The sequence below is a fragment of the Mus caroli genome, chromosome 4, assembly GCF_900094665.2.
Source record: "Mus caroli chromosome 4, CAROLI_EIJ_v1.1, whole genome shotgun sequence".
In the NCBI taxonomy this organism is placed as follows: Eukaryota; Metazoa; Chordata; class Mammalia; order Rodentia; family Muridae; genus Mus; species Mus caroli.
The window spans coordinates 93222741-93241151 of NC_034573.1; the positions used below are offsets into that span (position 1 = coordinate 93222741).

Here is an 18411-nt window from a genome sequence, read left to right on the forward strand (position 1 = left end):
ACCCTTTCCAAACGGCTTTACTGGAATACAGTTTACCACTATAAACCCACCTGTCCTACATGTATATTCCAATGGACTTCAAGTAAACTAATGTGTGAGATAGGTGGCCGTTTTATGGCTTTGTGGCTTTACTTTACTTTCCATATAAAATGAGGTGGGTGAACACCATGCACCTTCATGCTGGAGGATGACGAAAGGAGATTTATTTTGTTAGGTACTTTGGTCTCTCACACTAGCAAGGCAATGGGCTAACTTTAAGTAAAGCAAGCCTCACTTTTTTTAAAATTAATTTTTGGGTTAATATACAAAGGTGTCATCATGGCATTTTCAAACATAATGCATTTTTATAAACCAATCTCACTTTTAAAAGGATTGTGTCCTTTTCACAATGTAGCAAGACCAAGCCATGGGGCAACCCTAAAATTCTCACTTCAAAGTGGCAGAGGGACCAAGTAAGAGGAGACTGGGCCAAACTCAAGGAATCTGAATGCTCAGCGATAGGTTAGGAAACAGAACTACTGAATTGATACACATTTGCATAGAACCTCAGCTAGTGCTGATGTCATCCCAATTATAGAGCTGTGAGAGAACAGAGACCTGAGCTTTGGCTGGGTGAGAGAGTAGATACTTGTAATCCCAGTACCCACTCGGTATCAGGAGGAATACAGCTTTGAGGCCAGCCTGGGCTATGTACTGAGTTCTAGAACATCCTGAACTATAAAATGAGCCTGTCCCCCAAGACTGAGCCTTACAGAAGGCAAGGGTCATTCCTTGGTATCCACAGCTGTCTTGTTAATGATAAGGGAGAAATACACGTTTCAGTGAGAAGTGAAGGTCCAGGATTAGGAAACAAGGCAGAACTCTGGCTTCCAGAACCTTGCTCTCAGCAGAAATAAAAAGAGGAGAGGTTCCACATGTGCTTCTCCCAGTGTCCCAGTGCAGCCTCCCAGCCCTGCTGCCAGTACTCACTGCACTCCTGGGCGGCCCTGATGCACAGCTCCTCGGCTGTATACTCTCCGCTGCCCAGGCGGAGGGGCTCCCTGTCCAACAGATAGAAAGTCACCTCCACTCCTGGCTCAGGGACCACCTGCTTCACCTCAGTCTTCTTGAAGCTCCTCATTTTAGCACAGAACGCCATGGCATTGCAGTCCTCTTTTATATTTAGATACTGTCAGGAAGGAAGAGCAGACAATGTAATCATTCCATGTGCTGTTTGCTATGGAGGAAAGCAAGCAGGCATCTGTGAGACTGGATGAGAACTTCTAAGCTTTTCCTTTCTGAATACTGAGACCAGACTTATAAGAGATGAAACCATAGAAATAATTAGTTATGCACAGTAACTAAGTAGCCAGACCATATTCTCAACAGTCAGAATAATCTTAAGCAGGATTTGAATTATCTTCTCTATTTGCATACTAGTTGTAGTTGGAAGCAGCTCTCCTCTGGAGTCACTGATGTTAGAGGACTGAATATTGCTGCCTCTCCTGGGATCCTGTAACTTATAAGCAACCAACAGAAAGAATTAGTCTTTCCGGTCTCGGCGTTTGTTCTTATCGTCATCTGAGGCACTGTACACAAAGCGACTACCACTCAGGCACTATAAATCACATGGAAGGGCCATGAAAGTTGATGACTAGGGACAAGTCCCTGTCACTGGAGGGAAGCAGGAGGACAAGCATCACATGCAAGGCAAGACCCACAGGTAAGCTCTTTGCAGGAAAACCACTCACAAGGCCCTCAAAACAAGTGGGTCAGGACTAAAGTAGCAGTCCTGGACATTGAGTCCAGCCAAGGGCAACGGAGGAAGAGAGCAAGGGGAACTCCACATATCCTTGCAGCCCTTGCCCAACACCCATGACCTTCCAGCCATTTTTCTGTCCCCAAAGTATTTCCTTCCTGCCTGCCAGCCTCAGCTTCACTTGAGTGCCCAAGTGTTATCTCAGTAACATAGATCAGACCCTCCACTAGTTACTCATTGTCTACACACTCCTGATTGGCTGGCCCCTCACCCCATCTCCTCTCACTTCTAGCTGCTTGAAACCCAAGCCACCAGGTATCCTGTCTCTTCATGCCACCCATTCTTCCCCCTGTGCCGTCTCTGCATATAATGATTCCACTAGTGAAATACACTTGCCTCTTACCCTTCATGGCAAAGTTCAATCTTCAGAAAGCTGCCCACACTAGCACTCCCATCAAGATTGCTTCACTGGGCCCCAGGTATACCCTTAAGCTGGATGCTATCTCTCCTGTGCTCCCAAAGTAATCACACTAGCCACAGATATTATGGCCATTGTATTCATACACCTGTGTGTGTGTGTGTGTGTGTGTGTTTGTGTGTGTGAATCTCTGAGTATAACAGCTGTATTTGTGTGTGTGTGTGTGTGTGTGTGTGTGTGTGTGAATCTCTGAGTATAACAGCTGTATTTGTGTGTGTGTGTGTGTGTGAATCTCTGAGTATAACAGCTGTATTTATCTTTTATACCCAGTATGAAACAGAGAGGCTTGCCTACAGTGGGCACTTGGGAGAGGATACAAGGAACTCCCCAAACATGAGGAGTCCTACACAGCATATCCTGTTGTAACTCTCAGCACCAAATCCATTTGCTTAGTCTATCAGCTGTCATGGGGTTAGGAAGCGAGATAATTTAAAAGGGACACCATCCATGTATTCAATTTAAATTTATAATATCCCAAGTAATCTAAAAACCAGAATTTTCTTGAAATCAGTGTGAAGACTAAGCTAATGACTTACCTACCCTACAGTAGGCGAAAAAGCCCAGCACTTGATCACACTGAAAAACCAAGATGAAAATCAACAGCCTGCTTCACAGTGTAAGGCAAAAGAAATCTCTGTCTTAGAGATTCTTTGTAGATAGTGCTATGAGCAACAGCAAGAAAATGCCCAGTGATAACTTCTGACAGGAGAGGGTCTACTATACAAGGTATCTCTCCAGCTGCTGGAACTGTAGTCACAAAGCTACATGACCAGCACTGGATGACTCCAGTGAAAGAGCGTAACAGGTGTACTAGGGACCTGAGAGTAACAACATGCATTGAAATCTAGAAGAACAGATGAGACACTGGTAACAGTATAGCTGTCCTGGAGAGGTTACAAGAGAACTTCACTTTACTTCCTGGACTTTTTGCAGTGAAGAAATGTTTAAACTAGCATATCCAACACTGGGAATGAATATATAAATTAGACAGACAGACAGACAGACAGGTCAGAGCACAGACAGTTCTACAGGCTGGGTGTCACGGTTTAAGGCCAGGTGCAATAGTATAGTCATAATCTCTACACTAGGTAGGCTGAGATGGGAGGCTCTTAAGTTCATAGAGTATGGACTTCAAAGTAAGGCCCTGCCTAAAAGAATAAAAGAAGGAAATGTGCATACCTGCATTTATTCGGTTGTTCAGTGTCCCTGAAAGCAGACTGGATTTTCTTCTTTACCTTCCAAAGCCCATTCAGAGCTGATCTAGAGACAAAAATAAATCAAATCAGAGGTTATTAGATTTAAAAATAAGAAGGTATTTTCACTAAGGAAACAGCAGAGCCCATACATGTAGGAAACTGCATTTAGAAGAAAGGGGCAGGCAATGACTAAGAGAGACACTAGGAAGGCAGAATCAAGAAAAGAAGGCAGCACTTTTGCTTCCAGGTGTAGAATGCCCTGTCCTCTGAGCAGCCATCTACGCCTCTCTCCTGATGCCAGGAGTGACCGTGCAGACACCAAAGGAGCTCATCCCTACAAAGTGTCTTTGCCAACAAGCAGCTGTCAATGGACGGACTCAAAGTTTGCTTCAATTTATTACTTAGAACATTTTTATCAGAATCTACTTGTAGAAAAGTACAGCTCTGGCCAGCACATGGCAGAGATGGGCGAGGAAGCAAGAGATGAAAGTGGTTAGCAGCAGTCTCCATCATCTTACATCATCACCACGGGAAACAACATGAACAAAAACCCAAAAGCAAGAGAGCACCACTGGACCTGTTGTGTTCCTCCCACTCATTTGCTGACAGGCTAGAGATAGTAAAAGAATCCTTCCTGCAATGGCTGAGGCTTTAGTAAAATTATTGATGGTGGGGGCTAGAGCAATGGTTCAGTACTTAAGAACATTTGTTCTTGCAGAGGACCTGCACAGTGCACAGCAGCACCCACATGTGTCATATAACCATCCATAACTCTAGTTCCTGGGGATCTGAAGGTAAACACATGATGCCTAAACATATACTCAAGCAAAATATTCTAGCCACAAAACATAAAATAAGTTTTTAAAAAGTAATAACCAATAGGCCAAGCAGGAAATTTTGTGTGTAAATTTTGATATGACAACTTCTGTTTGGCAACTAGGATACAAGTACCTTCAAAAATACTGAAATAACAAATCATTTTCCTTTAGCTTTAAAAAAAAATGACAATACAGGACAAGTGCTTGAAGACTACTAGTAGATACACTGTTTCATGTGACATTGGAAAATAACTAAATGATAAGTCTGTGCTTTGTGCAGAACCAGGGCTTCAAAAGTCACAGTTAGAAGTCTTCCATTCACTTTGCATGGCTTTCCATATCATAAAATGAACTAACTAGGAAAAGAGCAAGTCGGTCCCTGCCCATGTAGAGCTTATTACCTGCAGGAACAGTAGAACAAGAGAGAGACAGACAGACAGACAGACAGCATACACAGTGTGATACAGCACACACAGTGTGATACAGCACACACAGTGTGATACAGCCTGGGGCTCAGGGAAGCAGGAACACAGAACTGAAATGTGATGGTTGGGAAGAGAGTGAGAGAGGAAAGTCGAAAGCACCAGCAGGTGAAGGCAGTCTGAGCAGAAGCATCAGCGTGTGCAAAGGCCGGCAGTGAGAACACCCGTCTGGGGAAGCCTACATTATTCCTTTTCACACTGGGCATGGGCAAAACTTGCTAAGGGCACAGCTGCATACCTTTACCAGGCATGGAACTCTGCTTTCAAACACAAAGAAGCTTGTTGTAAAGCAGGAAAGGCTCACAGACTTAGAGCCCTTTAGAGCAGAGGAGATTTTACTAGTCTACCAGGCCAAGGTGCCTTCTATGGGGGCTACTGCATAGACACTTTTAGTACTTAAAACTTTTTCATTGTACCAGAATTTCTCTGGGCTTCACACAAGATTTAAGGCCAGACTAAAGTCACTAGTCTGCTCCTACAACCAGGATGCCATGACAACCTATAACCCTGGCAAGCGTGTTTACCATTCTTCAATATCTGCTGCAAACAGCACTATATCCAGAAAGCACCATCTGAAACAGCAATACTAGTGTATCTCATCTTCAAGCTAACCTCCAGTGCTGTAGCTCAGATTTGTGAGACAATCTGAACTCTGAGAAACAAGGTTAGCTACAGGATTCTTAGACAATATGCAATTTTACTCTGACATTTTGCATGCTGAATTAATACAATGAACTGTTAGAGAACTGACATTCTAATAATAAAAAATAAGTCACACAGCATTTAAAAAACATGCTCAGACCTACACTAAGCAACTCAAGCATAGCACCATGGATCTACTTTCAAGAAAGGATGGCTGCCCCTATTCATGATGACAAGTCATTTTGGTGTTACATTTGTACAATGGCTTCATCCAAGAAACATGTCAAAATAAGCCAGACTCTGATTTACCTGGTCACTTGTAGAGAAAGCAGAAAAGGAGTAAAATCATTCATTGGCTTCGAAAACCAAGTCAAGTTTCTCACTACAAGAGAACATCTGCTGTGCCAGAAACATGAACCAGCAGGAATCATAGAATATCATTTAAAAGACACACTTTACTGAGAACTTCAAATAATTGTCAAGCTTAGAAAATCGAACCAATAAAGATGAGCAACCCATAGTGTCTAGGTGAAAAGCAGTGAGCTTGTCTGCCTATTATATAAGCAAAGATTTAAAAGAAAAATAGCTGCCATTCAGTATAGAGGTTACCGTGTTGGTTTATGCAGGAGAGAAATCAGAGACATTCTATAGACTTCTCAGACTCTTTATCACCGTCTTATGTATGTGGCAGTATCTCTGATAGTTTCTGACTGATGGACAAGTAAAACAAACAAAACAGTTTTGTGAGTCTAAACACAGCCAACTCAAAACCACTTCCAAACAGGCAAAGTTCCAGCATCGTCTATATGACAATCCACATAGCTCCTGAAGTTTTAATGTTTGTATAAGGGATACGGAGACTACTGAATTTTAGATGGAAGGCAAAACAGAAACTGAACAAGACAGTTCTAATGTTCCAGAAGGCTATCGTCAAGTGGACCCGAGCCAAGGCCAGCTTTGTCTAGCAAAAAGACTGAGTCATAACTAAAGTCAACGATAAAATCTAACAAAACACTGCATGTCCTAGGTGATTTCCACTGCAGAGACTGTCTTTCCAGGTGCCATGGAAGATGCCTTTTAGCCCCAGCACTTGGGAGGCAGATGCAGGAGTCTCTGAGTTAGAGTCCAGTCTGTTCTAAATACTGACTTTCAAAAAGATACTATCTAACCTACAGTGAATTATTTTAAGGAATCAAAAACCTTTCTAAAGTAGAAAACAGCAATACAATGTTGACAAATTCAGAGAAAATGAAATACATATATATATATATATATATATATATATATATATATATATATAATTTTGAATACTCCAGGCTGGGAACTTGCTGGGAAGAATGCAGAATAAACAGACTCCTGGTCCCACACTGAGGAATAGTCTGCTGAAGGTTAAGTACAAAGGCTGGAGTTCTAGTGACCTGAATGACTTGAATCTGGCTTCCCTGGCAAGTTACTTAACATCCTCACTATTCACAGTACAAGTGAAGAGATAAAAATAGGATTTATTTCACAGGACTGGCAGGAGCTAAATATCACAAAACAGAATTCAACTCTCCGGAAACCTTTGATTTTGACCATAATTTCTGGTCATCTGATTATGGTTATGGATACAGTTCTGGTCAAGGAGGAGCCCCAATATGCACAAAGTGACTTCACAAATTATGACAGAGTAAACCACTGGAATTTCAATCTGTAGGAAGTCTGGACTATGTTGGGCTAATCAGTATGAGAGACAGCAGTCCTAATGAGCAGCTCCAGATTCAAGGACCTTGCCCTTTCCACAGGGCAAGAAATGGCCCTTCAATCACCACCCCCCTGTCTTCTCTGGCTGTTTAGTAGTTTTCAATCTAACATCCACCTCGAACACTGATCGCATTGCAAGTCTTCTAAGGTACTGTCAAAAAGAAACCATCAAGCTGGGTGTGGTGGCACAGGCCCATAATCTAGCACCCAGGAGGTTTGGAGGCTTACAAATTCCAGACTAGCATAGGCTACAAAGTAAGTTTGAGGTCAACCTGGTCTGTACAGCAAGACCCTGTAGCAAAACAAACAGGAGCTGCAAAGTCATTAATTGCCCCACCCTGACTATGCTCCAGCCTACCCCTCCAGCATGGCGGCCACCCTAGAGGAATAGCAGTGTTCTGCTTCCTCAACACAGGCCTACCTTGCCTGGACATGGAACTTTCTTAAGGTCTTCACACACACAGGCCAGGAAAACCATCTGCTGTCTTCCAGTTGCACGACCAGTGCCTCGTAACCACAACATTACAGAAAGACTTTCTCTGTCTCTCCTGAGACCCCAGCACTTCGTTTCAAGCTGGGTAACATTCTGCTGAGAGCACAGCAAGAAACTGTAAAGCTGCTGGATTCTAGCCAAAAGAATGACATAATATAAATACAAAACTTGCATTTTTCCCCGTCAACGAGTCAGAATTATAGCTTTTCTCTATGCCATTCCTGTCACACAGAATCACTTACTTCTAACTATAGCAGCGATTCCAGGAATACCACACAACAGTAAATGCCGCTTCATTTACAATAAACTTCTAGGGATGAGCAAATGATCAATGCCAAGTCGATGGGTCGGCTCTGCCTTGTTCCCAAAGAACCTGCTTTAGTCAAAGAGGAGGTCTCTGACAGAGCAAACAGTGCTTTGTTTAATTAAAGTCGGTAAGTGTCTTCCTAAAAGCCACACGGCATCAAGATGCTGGGCAGCTCCATTTTGCTTTACTTTCCCCTCTTTTAAACTAATTAGCATTAATGTATCTATAATGTTATTAAAGAGGCCATGATAAGATTTAGAGAAGCCATCTCCACGGTTCTCCTCGAGGTCAAAACTATGGTGGCAGAAGTGGATACACAGAAGGGGGAAGCAGGGCCAGGCTTGGCAGCACAGCCTGTCATCCCAGCACTTAGGAAGAGGGGGCAGAATAACCATGAGGTTGGAGGCAGCCAGAACTATAAGGCAAGTTCCAAGCAAGTCTGGATTACATAATGAGGCCATGTCTCTAAATGGTGCTGGGGGAGGGAGTGGAAGGGAGATGATGGACAGATACCTGGTCTCACTCAGCACTTCTTAGACACTTATCTAAAGTACTTGAAGCACCTGTCCCATAACAACAAAACCTGGCATTTATTTACACATTTTGTCCCTAGTAGAGGCTTTCAAATCTTTGACAATATCGAGGATTCACAGTTCCTTCCACAGATGAAAAGACCTGGCTTGCGACATTCCAGGGATCAACTGCCAGTGAGTAGCACACCTCCTTGTCCAGTGCCTTGCTGGATTCCTCCTGGAAACGATGCAGGCTGCAAGAGCTCCAAAGATAAACAGGGAACACAGCATGTTCACCAAAGCCTTGAGGCTTACTTCCAGCTATTAAGACAAACAGGAGCCTCAGTATCTGGAGGAGCACTTAGGAGGATGCCAAGATCTGGCAGTAGGGAGTGTGCTGTCAAGAAGGCACAGTGTAAGGCTTGGGCTTGGATGTCACCTGGGTGAGGAGCAGCTCTCAGCCTGGAGACATCAAAACTGAAAAAGGAGGATAAGTGTACAACTGTTCTAGAAAAGAGCCCGAAGAAAAGAAAGGACACCCAGCATGGCATCAGTTTGGACCAGGAGGATGGGGAAGGAGCACATAGGGAAAAAATGGGAAGAGTGGATATTACGGAAAAACAGGGAAGGCTGCAAAAAACTCTGCGCCAGCCTGTCCTGGGAAGACAAATGGCCAGGTCTTGCCTAGTTTTGAGCAAACCTTCTAGTATCTCAAGACTCAAGTTCTGCAAGATGAAAAAGTACCGGATGGCTCTAGGGCTCCCTACAAATGGAAGTGTCTGCGCATAAGCACGAGGAGCTCCGTTCAGATTTCCAGTACCCATGGAACAGCATGGTAGTCCCCAGCTGCAAGGCAAGCACAGGAGAAGGGCAGAGAGGAACCCATGGTGCTCACTGGGCAGCCTAGAGAAAATGATGCCTGAAGTTGACCTCTGGACTACACACACATGTACATGTACAAACAAATGTGCAAGTCCATACACTGGGGAGAGGGCAAAGCAAATATGGGAAAGTATATTGTGCCACAAGTTGACAAATTTTTACTAATGTTATTTTAACAGTCATGAAAACAAGGACACAGAACCTTGCTTGCTGGCAAAGCACTTGGCTTTGTCTGAAGGAAACCACACTTTAACCACTTGGCATTCTCAGGTACAAACCTGTCACTTCTTAGTAGGTAAGGTGAGAATGCGAGTGAGGGAATAGCCCCCACTGCTGGCACCACCGCCATGGCTCATCAACACCACCAGGTGGGCACTCTGCTTCCTACACGGTTCCCTGAACACTCAGTACCCAGAAGAAGGAAAGACTACCTCAGCCCTGCAGCCTTGTGGAAGACCACCTAGGAGACCATGCAAGCAATTCAGACAGATCAGGAGCTGGGAAAGCCCCCAGCACGACATCTACTCAGCCTGTGATCTAACATAAGTTGACTGCTGCCTCAAAATAAGATTTAAATAAGAAAATAAGAGAAAATGGAAGAAAAAAATTTCCCTCCAGGGACCCCAGCATTTCTCAGTCAAGAAATTATGATCAAAATTTATGGTTACACTTTTTTCTTCTTCAGGGCTGGAGATCAAACTCAGGGTTCCACCCAGTCAAAGCAAACACATCCACCACTGACACACACACACAGGTCTTAAACTAACTGCAGTCACAGCTCTGAGCAGGCACCTCAAGGCTCCAGCCGACTGCAGCAGCAGGTAGAGCTGAGACCACCCCTCTCTTCCCTACTCCATACCCATTTCCTTCAGCACAGCTGCAAGTTCACTCTTTGGGGACTATATCTGCAGTGAGACTTCAATTCAAAAATGCAAAAAGGAAAAAGAGTCTTACCCTCACTGGGTGCCAGTCACTAGTTTCAATGGTACCCTTATTTTCTTCCACCTAATATTCTCTCTCTTTTTTTTTTTTTTTTTTTTTTTTTTGTTTTTTCGAGACAGGGTTTCTCTGTGTAGCCCTGGCTGTTCTGGAACTCACTCTGTAGATATTCTTTTAAAATGCTGAAGACTGAAAATAGATTTCACATTCCACTAAGGAATAGGATCTACAGTTTGAAAATCACTAGTATAAAATACTCAACAAAATTACAAAGAGTAAATTTTTCCCTATTCCCATCTTTATTTAATATGTGCATCTGCCCAGCTGAGTATAAAACAGCAAGCCATACTTCCTCTGGAGCTCACTTCATTGTTCTTCACCCACACTATGAAGCTAAAGACACTGCAACATAACTTTCTGAGTAGGGCCTGAGCACAAGAGAACTCCATCTTCACTAGCGTCCCCTCCTAGATAGTTACCTTCTAGGGTCAACCATGGTTCCCCAGAGCACTAGAAACTATATCTCAAAGCTGGAGACCCATTTGAAGTTCTGCCAGTTACCCCTATCCTTACCTGTGGTGTATTTCCACATATGGTCACACTTCCTAGTGAGTCTTCACAGAACTTGACAAGCTCAAACTCCATGTTATTTACCTTGCATCTGGTCAAAAATTTGACCATACTTCAACCATATTCCCACTGGAAAAGGGAGAACAGTCTAGTGTGTGGCTGTCAACAGGAACTATGGGTAAGTTGTGAGTTCTGGGTGGCAAGTGGTATAATTAGAAGTCATTATTTCTTAACAACTAACTAGAAAAGGTACCCAAAGGCATCTGTTCTGAGGTAAAATTAACTTAATGAGACACTTTGAGATCTTGTGGTGAGGTTCCACATAGGTCTACAGCATGCCTACGTCCATCACTCTGGTCAACAACCTTGGTCTGTCTAACAGACAACCCTTCAATTGACTGGCCATTCCATTTACTTTTTCTGCTTTTTGGTTGAGGGTGAAGGACAAGGCAAGGAAATGATACAAACCCCAGCCACAGTGTGTCTGGTCTGTATTTTCTATGGAATAAAGGTGTAAAAAGAGGAAGAGGATGGATGGTTTGGAAGAAAACATTATGGTAGGGTATAAATGCCTAACTGGGTTAATATAGCTAGAGAAATACCTCACTGACTCCTGCACCCCTTTAAGTAACACAAACGCAAAGCCATCAGGTAAAGCCTGCATGCAGCTTAGTGGGAAGAACAGAACATAGTAAAATAGTCATCAAAGCCACACCTCCGAATGAGGCACAGTGACTGATTGCCAAATGTACAACACTTGGCAATGAATTTTCTCTTGCAATAAGGATAATCCTAAGTGTTTAGTTTATTTTTTAAACAATTCTGTAGAAGATAAATACAGATGATAGATAGGTAAGTGATAGATAACAGATATATATGGCAGACAGATATGTCTGGCAAAATACCTGGCCCATGGAAAGAACGCAATGCTCTGACCACTGCAAAGGAAGTGGATGGAACATGAATGGAGCCTTTAGGGATGGGAAGACACAAGCAGTGTGAGAGTACAAGCTGATTATGGGAAATACTCTAAACAAGAAAACTAGGAAGAGAACAAAAAGACAGAATGGTAAAGCATAAAACCTGACTGAGGCTGAACAGAAATATACAGAGATCAGACAAAACTAAGGGAGAAGGCTGGCCCAGGTTCCAGGGGAACCCAAGTGCCCACTAAGGAATTGGCCTTTTTCCTACAGATCCATGTCCTGAGAACATGCAACCCCCTTCAGCACAAGCAAATCGTGTATGTACACACGTGCTGTGTGAAGGCAGGGACTCAGAAGGCAGCAGAGAAAGTACATGCACAGGATTCTTGAAGACTGACTGATGAAATGACATGCTTCCTTCCAAGTATCACTTCACCAACAGATACACATCCGTTGCACTACCATGCTGAGAGCTCCCCTACTCCCAACCCCCACCCAACCCTGGCACCAGCTCTGGAGTAAATATCCAGAGACAACAGAAGTGAGCTCAGCAAATAACCTCAAATATCATTTGTATATTTCACTCACAATGTGCACATGCATACACACATGCACGCACGCATGCACGCACACACGCAGGCATGCAGGCACATACAAAACATTTGGTTGGATAAAATAAAATGAGAAGCTAGAGGTTTTCTGTGAGTCAAGTGTAAATGTGAATGAGTCAGAACTTTCCCACAGCTTTGGTCCTGACTGAACAGCAGGGTTGGGGCTGGACTGACAGACAGTCTAAGACAGCATTCCACAGCTGGTGACTCAACCTCCACTGATCCTGCAGCCCAGACATGCATGCTCGGGAGGCTGCTCCTAGGAGTAAGTGAATTACTTTTACCACACATTCTCCTAACACAGAGTCAGAAGTCAGAGGACAGGACATCTACTACTCAGTAGTGCGGCTCACCCAGACCTAACCTTCCTACCCAGAATTCAATGCTCTGATGACAAACAGACATGCAATCTTTTCAGATCTCTGAATATGGCTGTGAGTACAAAACTTATGTTGAGTGAAATTGTATCTGCCTTTGTTGGCTCAGAATCCCTCTCATACCTTCTCAGGTCTTCACCTTGGGATCTGACCAATTTCACTTGAGCAGAACTGGGGAGAGTGAAGTTGCAACTAATGGGGCTCTAGCTGCCATTCCGACCCTGTCGTTCTGTTCCAGGAGTATGTAAGAGGTTTCATCACCTATCAGGCTCTCTGATGAGTGCCCAGCCAGGTATGATGATTTCTGAAACCTCACTGAAGCAGTGTTCCACATAATCCAGCTGTGGACAGAGTTGGCAAGTGTGTGCTACAAACCCAGGCCCCTAAATAAAATCAGAACTTCCATGATGCCACCAAAATAAATCCCAATAAAGGCACGTCTACTTCTGAGAGTTTCTCTAAGAGAATACCAAAGAGCAACATCAGCTCAGTTGTTTGTGTCCACAGACAAATGCAAAAATCAATAAATGCAACCAGGTCATTATATATAGCATTATTGAGTACTGAGCATAGGGCCTCAGAAGTACTAGACAAGTACTCTACCACTGAGCTACATCATCAGCCCTCCCTCCCCTTAAAAAAGTTTCTATCTTGAGACAGGATTTCACTAAGTTGCCAGGCTTTGAAGAGACAGAAACAGTAAGCGTCTGTAAGCAGATAACCAGGAGATGGGTGGATAAACAGTATGACATGCTGCAAAATAATAAAATTCAGGTAATATGGTAAAAAAATCATGGAGTCTAAGAGAAATAAGTCTAATATTAGACTTATTTAAACTCTTTAAATTAATTAATTAGAGTAGTCAAATTCAGAGCCAAGTTTTGGGGCACCCATAGGATTTGGACAGTGGGGAATAAAGGTTGACCACTTTATGATGAAGTAAGTCTAGAAGGGTTACATGGCTTAATGCCAATGACTTACACACGTCATGTACAACATACGGTGTTTAGATTGATAATTTTATGCTCATTTTGGTACACACAAAAACACTAGAGGAATATGGTCCCCCACTGATATGGAAACCTATTCCAGAAAGACCAGTTCTTTGAGTAGACATGATGCATCCACTGGGTTCACCTTAATATGATATACCATAACAAAACGAAAGAAAAAAGCTGTCTAGGTATAGTGACTCATGCCTGTAGCCCCATCCTAGGAGGCTGAAGTAAGTGCATCATGAGCTTCAGGCCAGCTTTTCACATGAATGGATGAAGAAAGGAGTAAGGCATGATGGGGGCCAGAAAGTCTCATGGTTTAGAATCACACAAGTGCAGCCTAATTGTGGCTTTTCATTCACAGGTTATGTCAACTTGGACACATTCCCTAAGTCTCCAAGCCTCCTTTGTCTATAAACTAAAAACTATCTTGTTCCTCTGTGTTGGCTGTATTATAAAGCCATTGGTAGGGGAAAGAGGACTGTATGGTGACCCTAACTAACACTTCTTGTGAAAGTTATTTAGGGCGCCCACTTTTGTTCTAATCTGCACACCTGACTTGGAGCAAAGATCTTGCCCAGAACTATCTCATAGATGATCACGGTTCAAAATCTCATCTGTGTTTTCTTCATGATGCATCCCGGTTTCCCGGAAAGGTTCCTTGAGAGCACAGGCAAGATCACTTTTACTTTACCACCTGCAAACACAGTTCACTGGTCCCATGTCCTGAACCCTTGAGGTATGCATTTATTCAACATTTACTGAAATGATTTTACATGGCAGGCACTAAACTAGATACAAAAGGAGTAAGAAAAATAAAGCCTTTCATATGGAAACAGACTTTTTAAAGGTTGGTTTAATTAGTGAATCAGAGGCAGAAAATGTCATAGCTATTGGTGACATTAGTGACTAATTCATTCTACCTACTCATATTACAAATGAGGACATGGACCATAAAAAGTAAAATACCAAGCTTAATTTACATGAAATGACTTAACCAAAGAATCATCCCAAGCCACATTTTCTGGAACTCTTCACAATTCAATGCAGTGGTGCTTGTCCTAGGGCACAGCAGGGGGCGGGGGAGAGAGAGAGAGAGAGAGAATCCATAGTAAAATAAATAAATATAAATAAATAAAAACTAATGAGTTAAACGGAGTTAAATAATTCTTAACACAAGAGTCACAAGCATTTGACATCACATGGATGTGAGTGTTCAACTTCTGCCAAATTCTTTCTCAAGAGCCCTCTTTTCTAAAGATGGGGAAATGACACAACAGTATCATTCTTTAACATAAACTGGCTTCAAATTTTCAACCCTCCTGCCTCAGCCTCAGCTTCCTGAGTGCTAGAACCACAGGTATGTGCCACAATGCTAGGGACCTCTTTTTTGATGGAATGGGTAGTTGAAAGAGTCTCCATCAGATGGACTCTGTACCCTCTTGCATTTAAATTCCTAAAGTTCATCAGAGAGGGTCTTATTTCCTGGGTAGATGACAAAGCACAGATTTCCAGAGATGATATTCATCATCTCTTTCCTCTCCCCTAACCTGTACTTTTTCACATAACACATCCTAAAATGATACAGACAGAAGCAGGAGTTCAAATCTAATATTTCAATACTATCAGAACAGACTTCAAAAGCAGGCAAAAATGGAAGTTTTTGTATTGTTACTTCTCGTAAATGTTCTAGAATTAAATGCCTGGGGAAGGTGGCATTTATCTGTTACTCAGTAATCCAACTCCTTGGGACAAATCTTTGAAGTTATGCTGAGAGCAGGTGGGCATAAAGGAAAGAGACACTAAGTGCCCAGGGAATGAGGACCTTCCAGGAGCCCCTCCCAAATGATCTCAGCTTCCATTAGCATAGACTTTAGTTTTCTCCTTTGGCCTACTTGATTTTCCTGTCTCTACCCCAATCTTTCTACATGTCTTGTCTTTTCACCATGTGACACACTGGCAGTGAGCCACAGCGACTTCCCAGAACAGAGCCCACTTTTCAGGAAACCGTGCCTGGTTTCCAGAGCCAGAGGATGGCAGAGAGGGGAAGAGCTGAGTGGGGAAATGGCAAGTTCTAACAGCATACAGGGATTTGGGAGCCTTAGCATGCATCTGTTCACAAAAACATGCTACCCACTATATGCAACTCATAACTAGTACACATTTATCTTGCAAATGTATTTATCTTCATATACATTTCCTTGAATACAATAATCTTGCTCACAGATCCTTCTGCATTGTATTTACTCACACTAAAACACCATCCCATTGGAAACATACAGCACTGTATAGCATGACACTGTTACATTTCTCAACCTTCCCAGTCCCCATCCACGTTCCTCGGTGTTGAACCAAGTCCATACTGAAAACGTCTGCTACTTACCAAACCTACAACTCTCACACAATATCACAAAACAGACTCAGAAGAAATTTCAAGTGGAAAAATCATTTCTACACACAGCCTTCCTATGTTTGTGGATACAATTTAGCAAGAAATAGGTCATGTGAGGACTCAAGTGTGAGTACTCAAGTGTGATCTCATTTGTGACAACTGTTATAATTTGAAGGGGAGAAAAGTCAGGTTCTGGTGTCTCCAGTTCAGTCAAGTGTTCAAGTGGGAGCCTCTTCTCTTCCCATTCCCAGACACTGTTGGCCTAAGGCTCAGACTTGCACCTTCACCTTTTCTCTGTCTACACTGAAAACCAAAGCCATCATATCCAGCTTGATGATGCAAAGACTACTTCTCTCAACACGCTGATCTCAAACATCCAACTACCTTTTCAACATCTCAGCTTAGCATTCACACCAACACCACTTCTCTCCTTAACAGTAGTCACCATCTCCGACGCCAGTGTTCACCACATTGTTTGAACAAACTCCCAGCTGTGTCTTGACACAGCTATGACATCACATCCCATGTATGAACTGTTATTAATTTTATCAGTATTAGCTTCAAATGTATCCCACAGTCAACAATTCTCACCGCTACAGAGACTAAGTATCCTCAGTCTCCAGTCTCAGTAGAAGCACCAAAACGTCACGAGCCGTGATGGTTGAATTTGTTGTAACTGCTGTGTCTGGCACAGTACTTGACAAATTATGAATGAATGCTCAATAAACAGCAAATGGGAAAGACTGCGTGAATACTGACTTAGAATAGACAACAGAAAATTTTGGTCCTGAACCCAGATCTCTGCTTCCACTGTGCATGCTGCCTCTGACTTTGAAAGAGAGGGGTATAGGCTGCTCCTTTCTTTCCTTCTGTGCTTGTGGTTTCCTTTACCACCCTGTCAAGTAGACAAATTCAAATGCTTTCTTCTATTAAGTCTTCTGCTCTGGCCAAGAGGAAATGCTGCAAAGGAGTGGGACATCCATGGGACAAAGACATCAGCCTCCCCAGTAACCTTTACAACCAGGCTTGTTTGGGGAAATTTTTCTTTTCAAAAGCAATCTGATTTTTAGGTTTATTTTTTATTTTACATGTGTATTTGTCCACATCAGATTCTGCATCAAGTATGTGTCTGGTGCTTGAGGAAATCACAAGAAGGTGTTTTATCTTCTGGAACTGGAATTACAGATAGTTGTAGGACTCCAAGTCAGTGCTGGGAATCAAACTTGGGTTCTCTGCAAGAGCTGCAAATGCTCTTAACTTTTGAGCCACATCTCCAGCTCCAGGGAAAATCTTATTTTAAAGAAAGAGAGGTTGGAAGGCTGAAGAGACAGTTCAATAGTTAAGCACACTTACTGTGTAAGCATGAGTGCCAGGCTTCAGGTTCCAGCATACACATAAGCTGGCCATCCTGCATATGCCTATAACCCCAGCTCCAAGGAAGTCAGAGACAGAAAGATTTCTGGGGCTTGCTTCCTTCCAGCTTATCCCAGAAAAATCTAAGCCCCAGGTTCAGGGAGAAATCCTGCTTCAATAAAACAGGCAGAAAGTGACAAAAGGGGATATCTGACTCTCTTTTCTGGTCTCCACAAATGTACACATATACACAGACACAGAGAGATAAGTGAATCTTGGGGGTAGAGAGGGTTAGATTAATCGTAGTGACCAATGTCGGTAGCTGTGACAATTGAGAGGCAAAAGCAAGAGGATTTCCATTCTAGCTTGGGTGATACTGTATATTCCAGACCAGCCTATTTCACAAAACCAAAGAGACAAACTAGAGATAGGCTATCACTGATTGGAGCATGATTGGATTCATCCTACCCAATCCAGAATAGAAAAATCAGGATGTAGGGATAGGAGCAGGCATTTTAGAGGCAGAGACATATGTACCCATTGTATAGAAATGTCTTCATACAGTCCTGCTGGTGCTCTAAAAAGGAACAATCACCAGAAAGTGAAAAGGCTAAAATAAGTTCTGTAGGAAAGTATCACACTGCTGTCGTGTTGTTATAAACCTGCCAGCTTTCATCAGATCTGGAGCAAAAAGAATTTAGGAAATATCCAGGGTGCCAAAATTACAGAATCGATCACAGTGTCTTCTCTCTGAATTTTGTACTTTTCAAATGTAATATGAACATACATGCAAAGTGTGTTAGAAAACACTCCCAGCCCTGTCATTTTGAGAGCTTTTTGATTTTAGAGAATTGAGTTCCTGAAAAGACAGTTACCTCTAAGTAACATCAAATATCAAAGTCTCTCTCTCTCTCTCTCTCTCTCTCTCTCTCTCTCTCTCTCTCTCTCTCTCTCTCT

The 18411-nt window shown here is 42.8% G+C and overlaps 1 protein-coding gene across 1 annotated transcript in view; it reads right to left on the reverse strand.

The window, feature by feature from the left end:
- Jak1 (Janus kinase 1) overlaps positions 1-18411 on the reverse strand; it is a 111143-nt gene that overhangs the window by 37466 nt on the left and 55266 nt on the right. The window contains exons 2-3 of the mRNA XM_021159432.2: positions 3396-3476; positions 970-1168 (exon numbers count right to left, since the gene is read on the reverse strand). Coding sequence (XP_021015091.1) covers positions 970-1168; positions 3396-3401 — 205 coding nt within the window. The 5' untranslated portion in view covers positions 3402-3476. The remainder of the gene's footprint in view (positions 1-969; positions 1169-3395; positions 3477-18411) is intronic.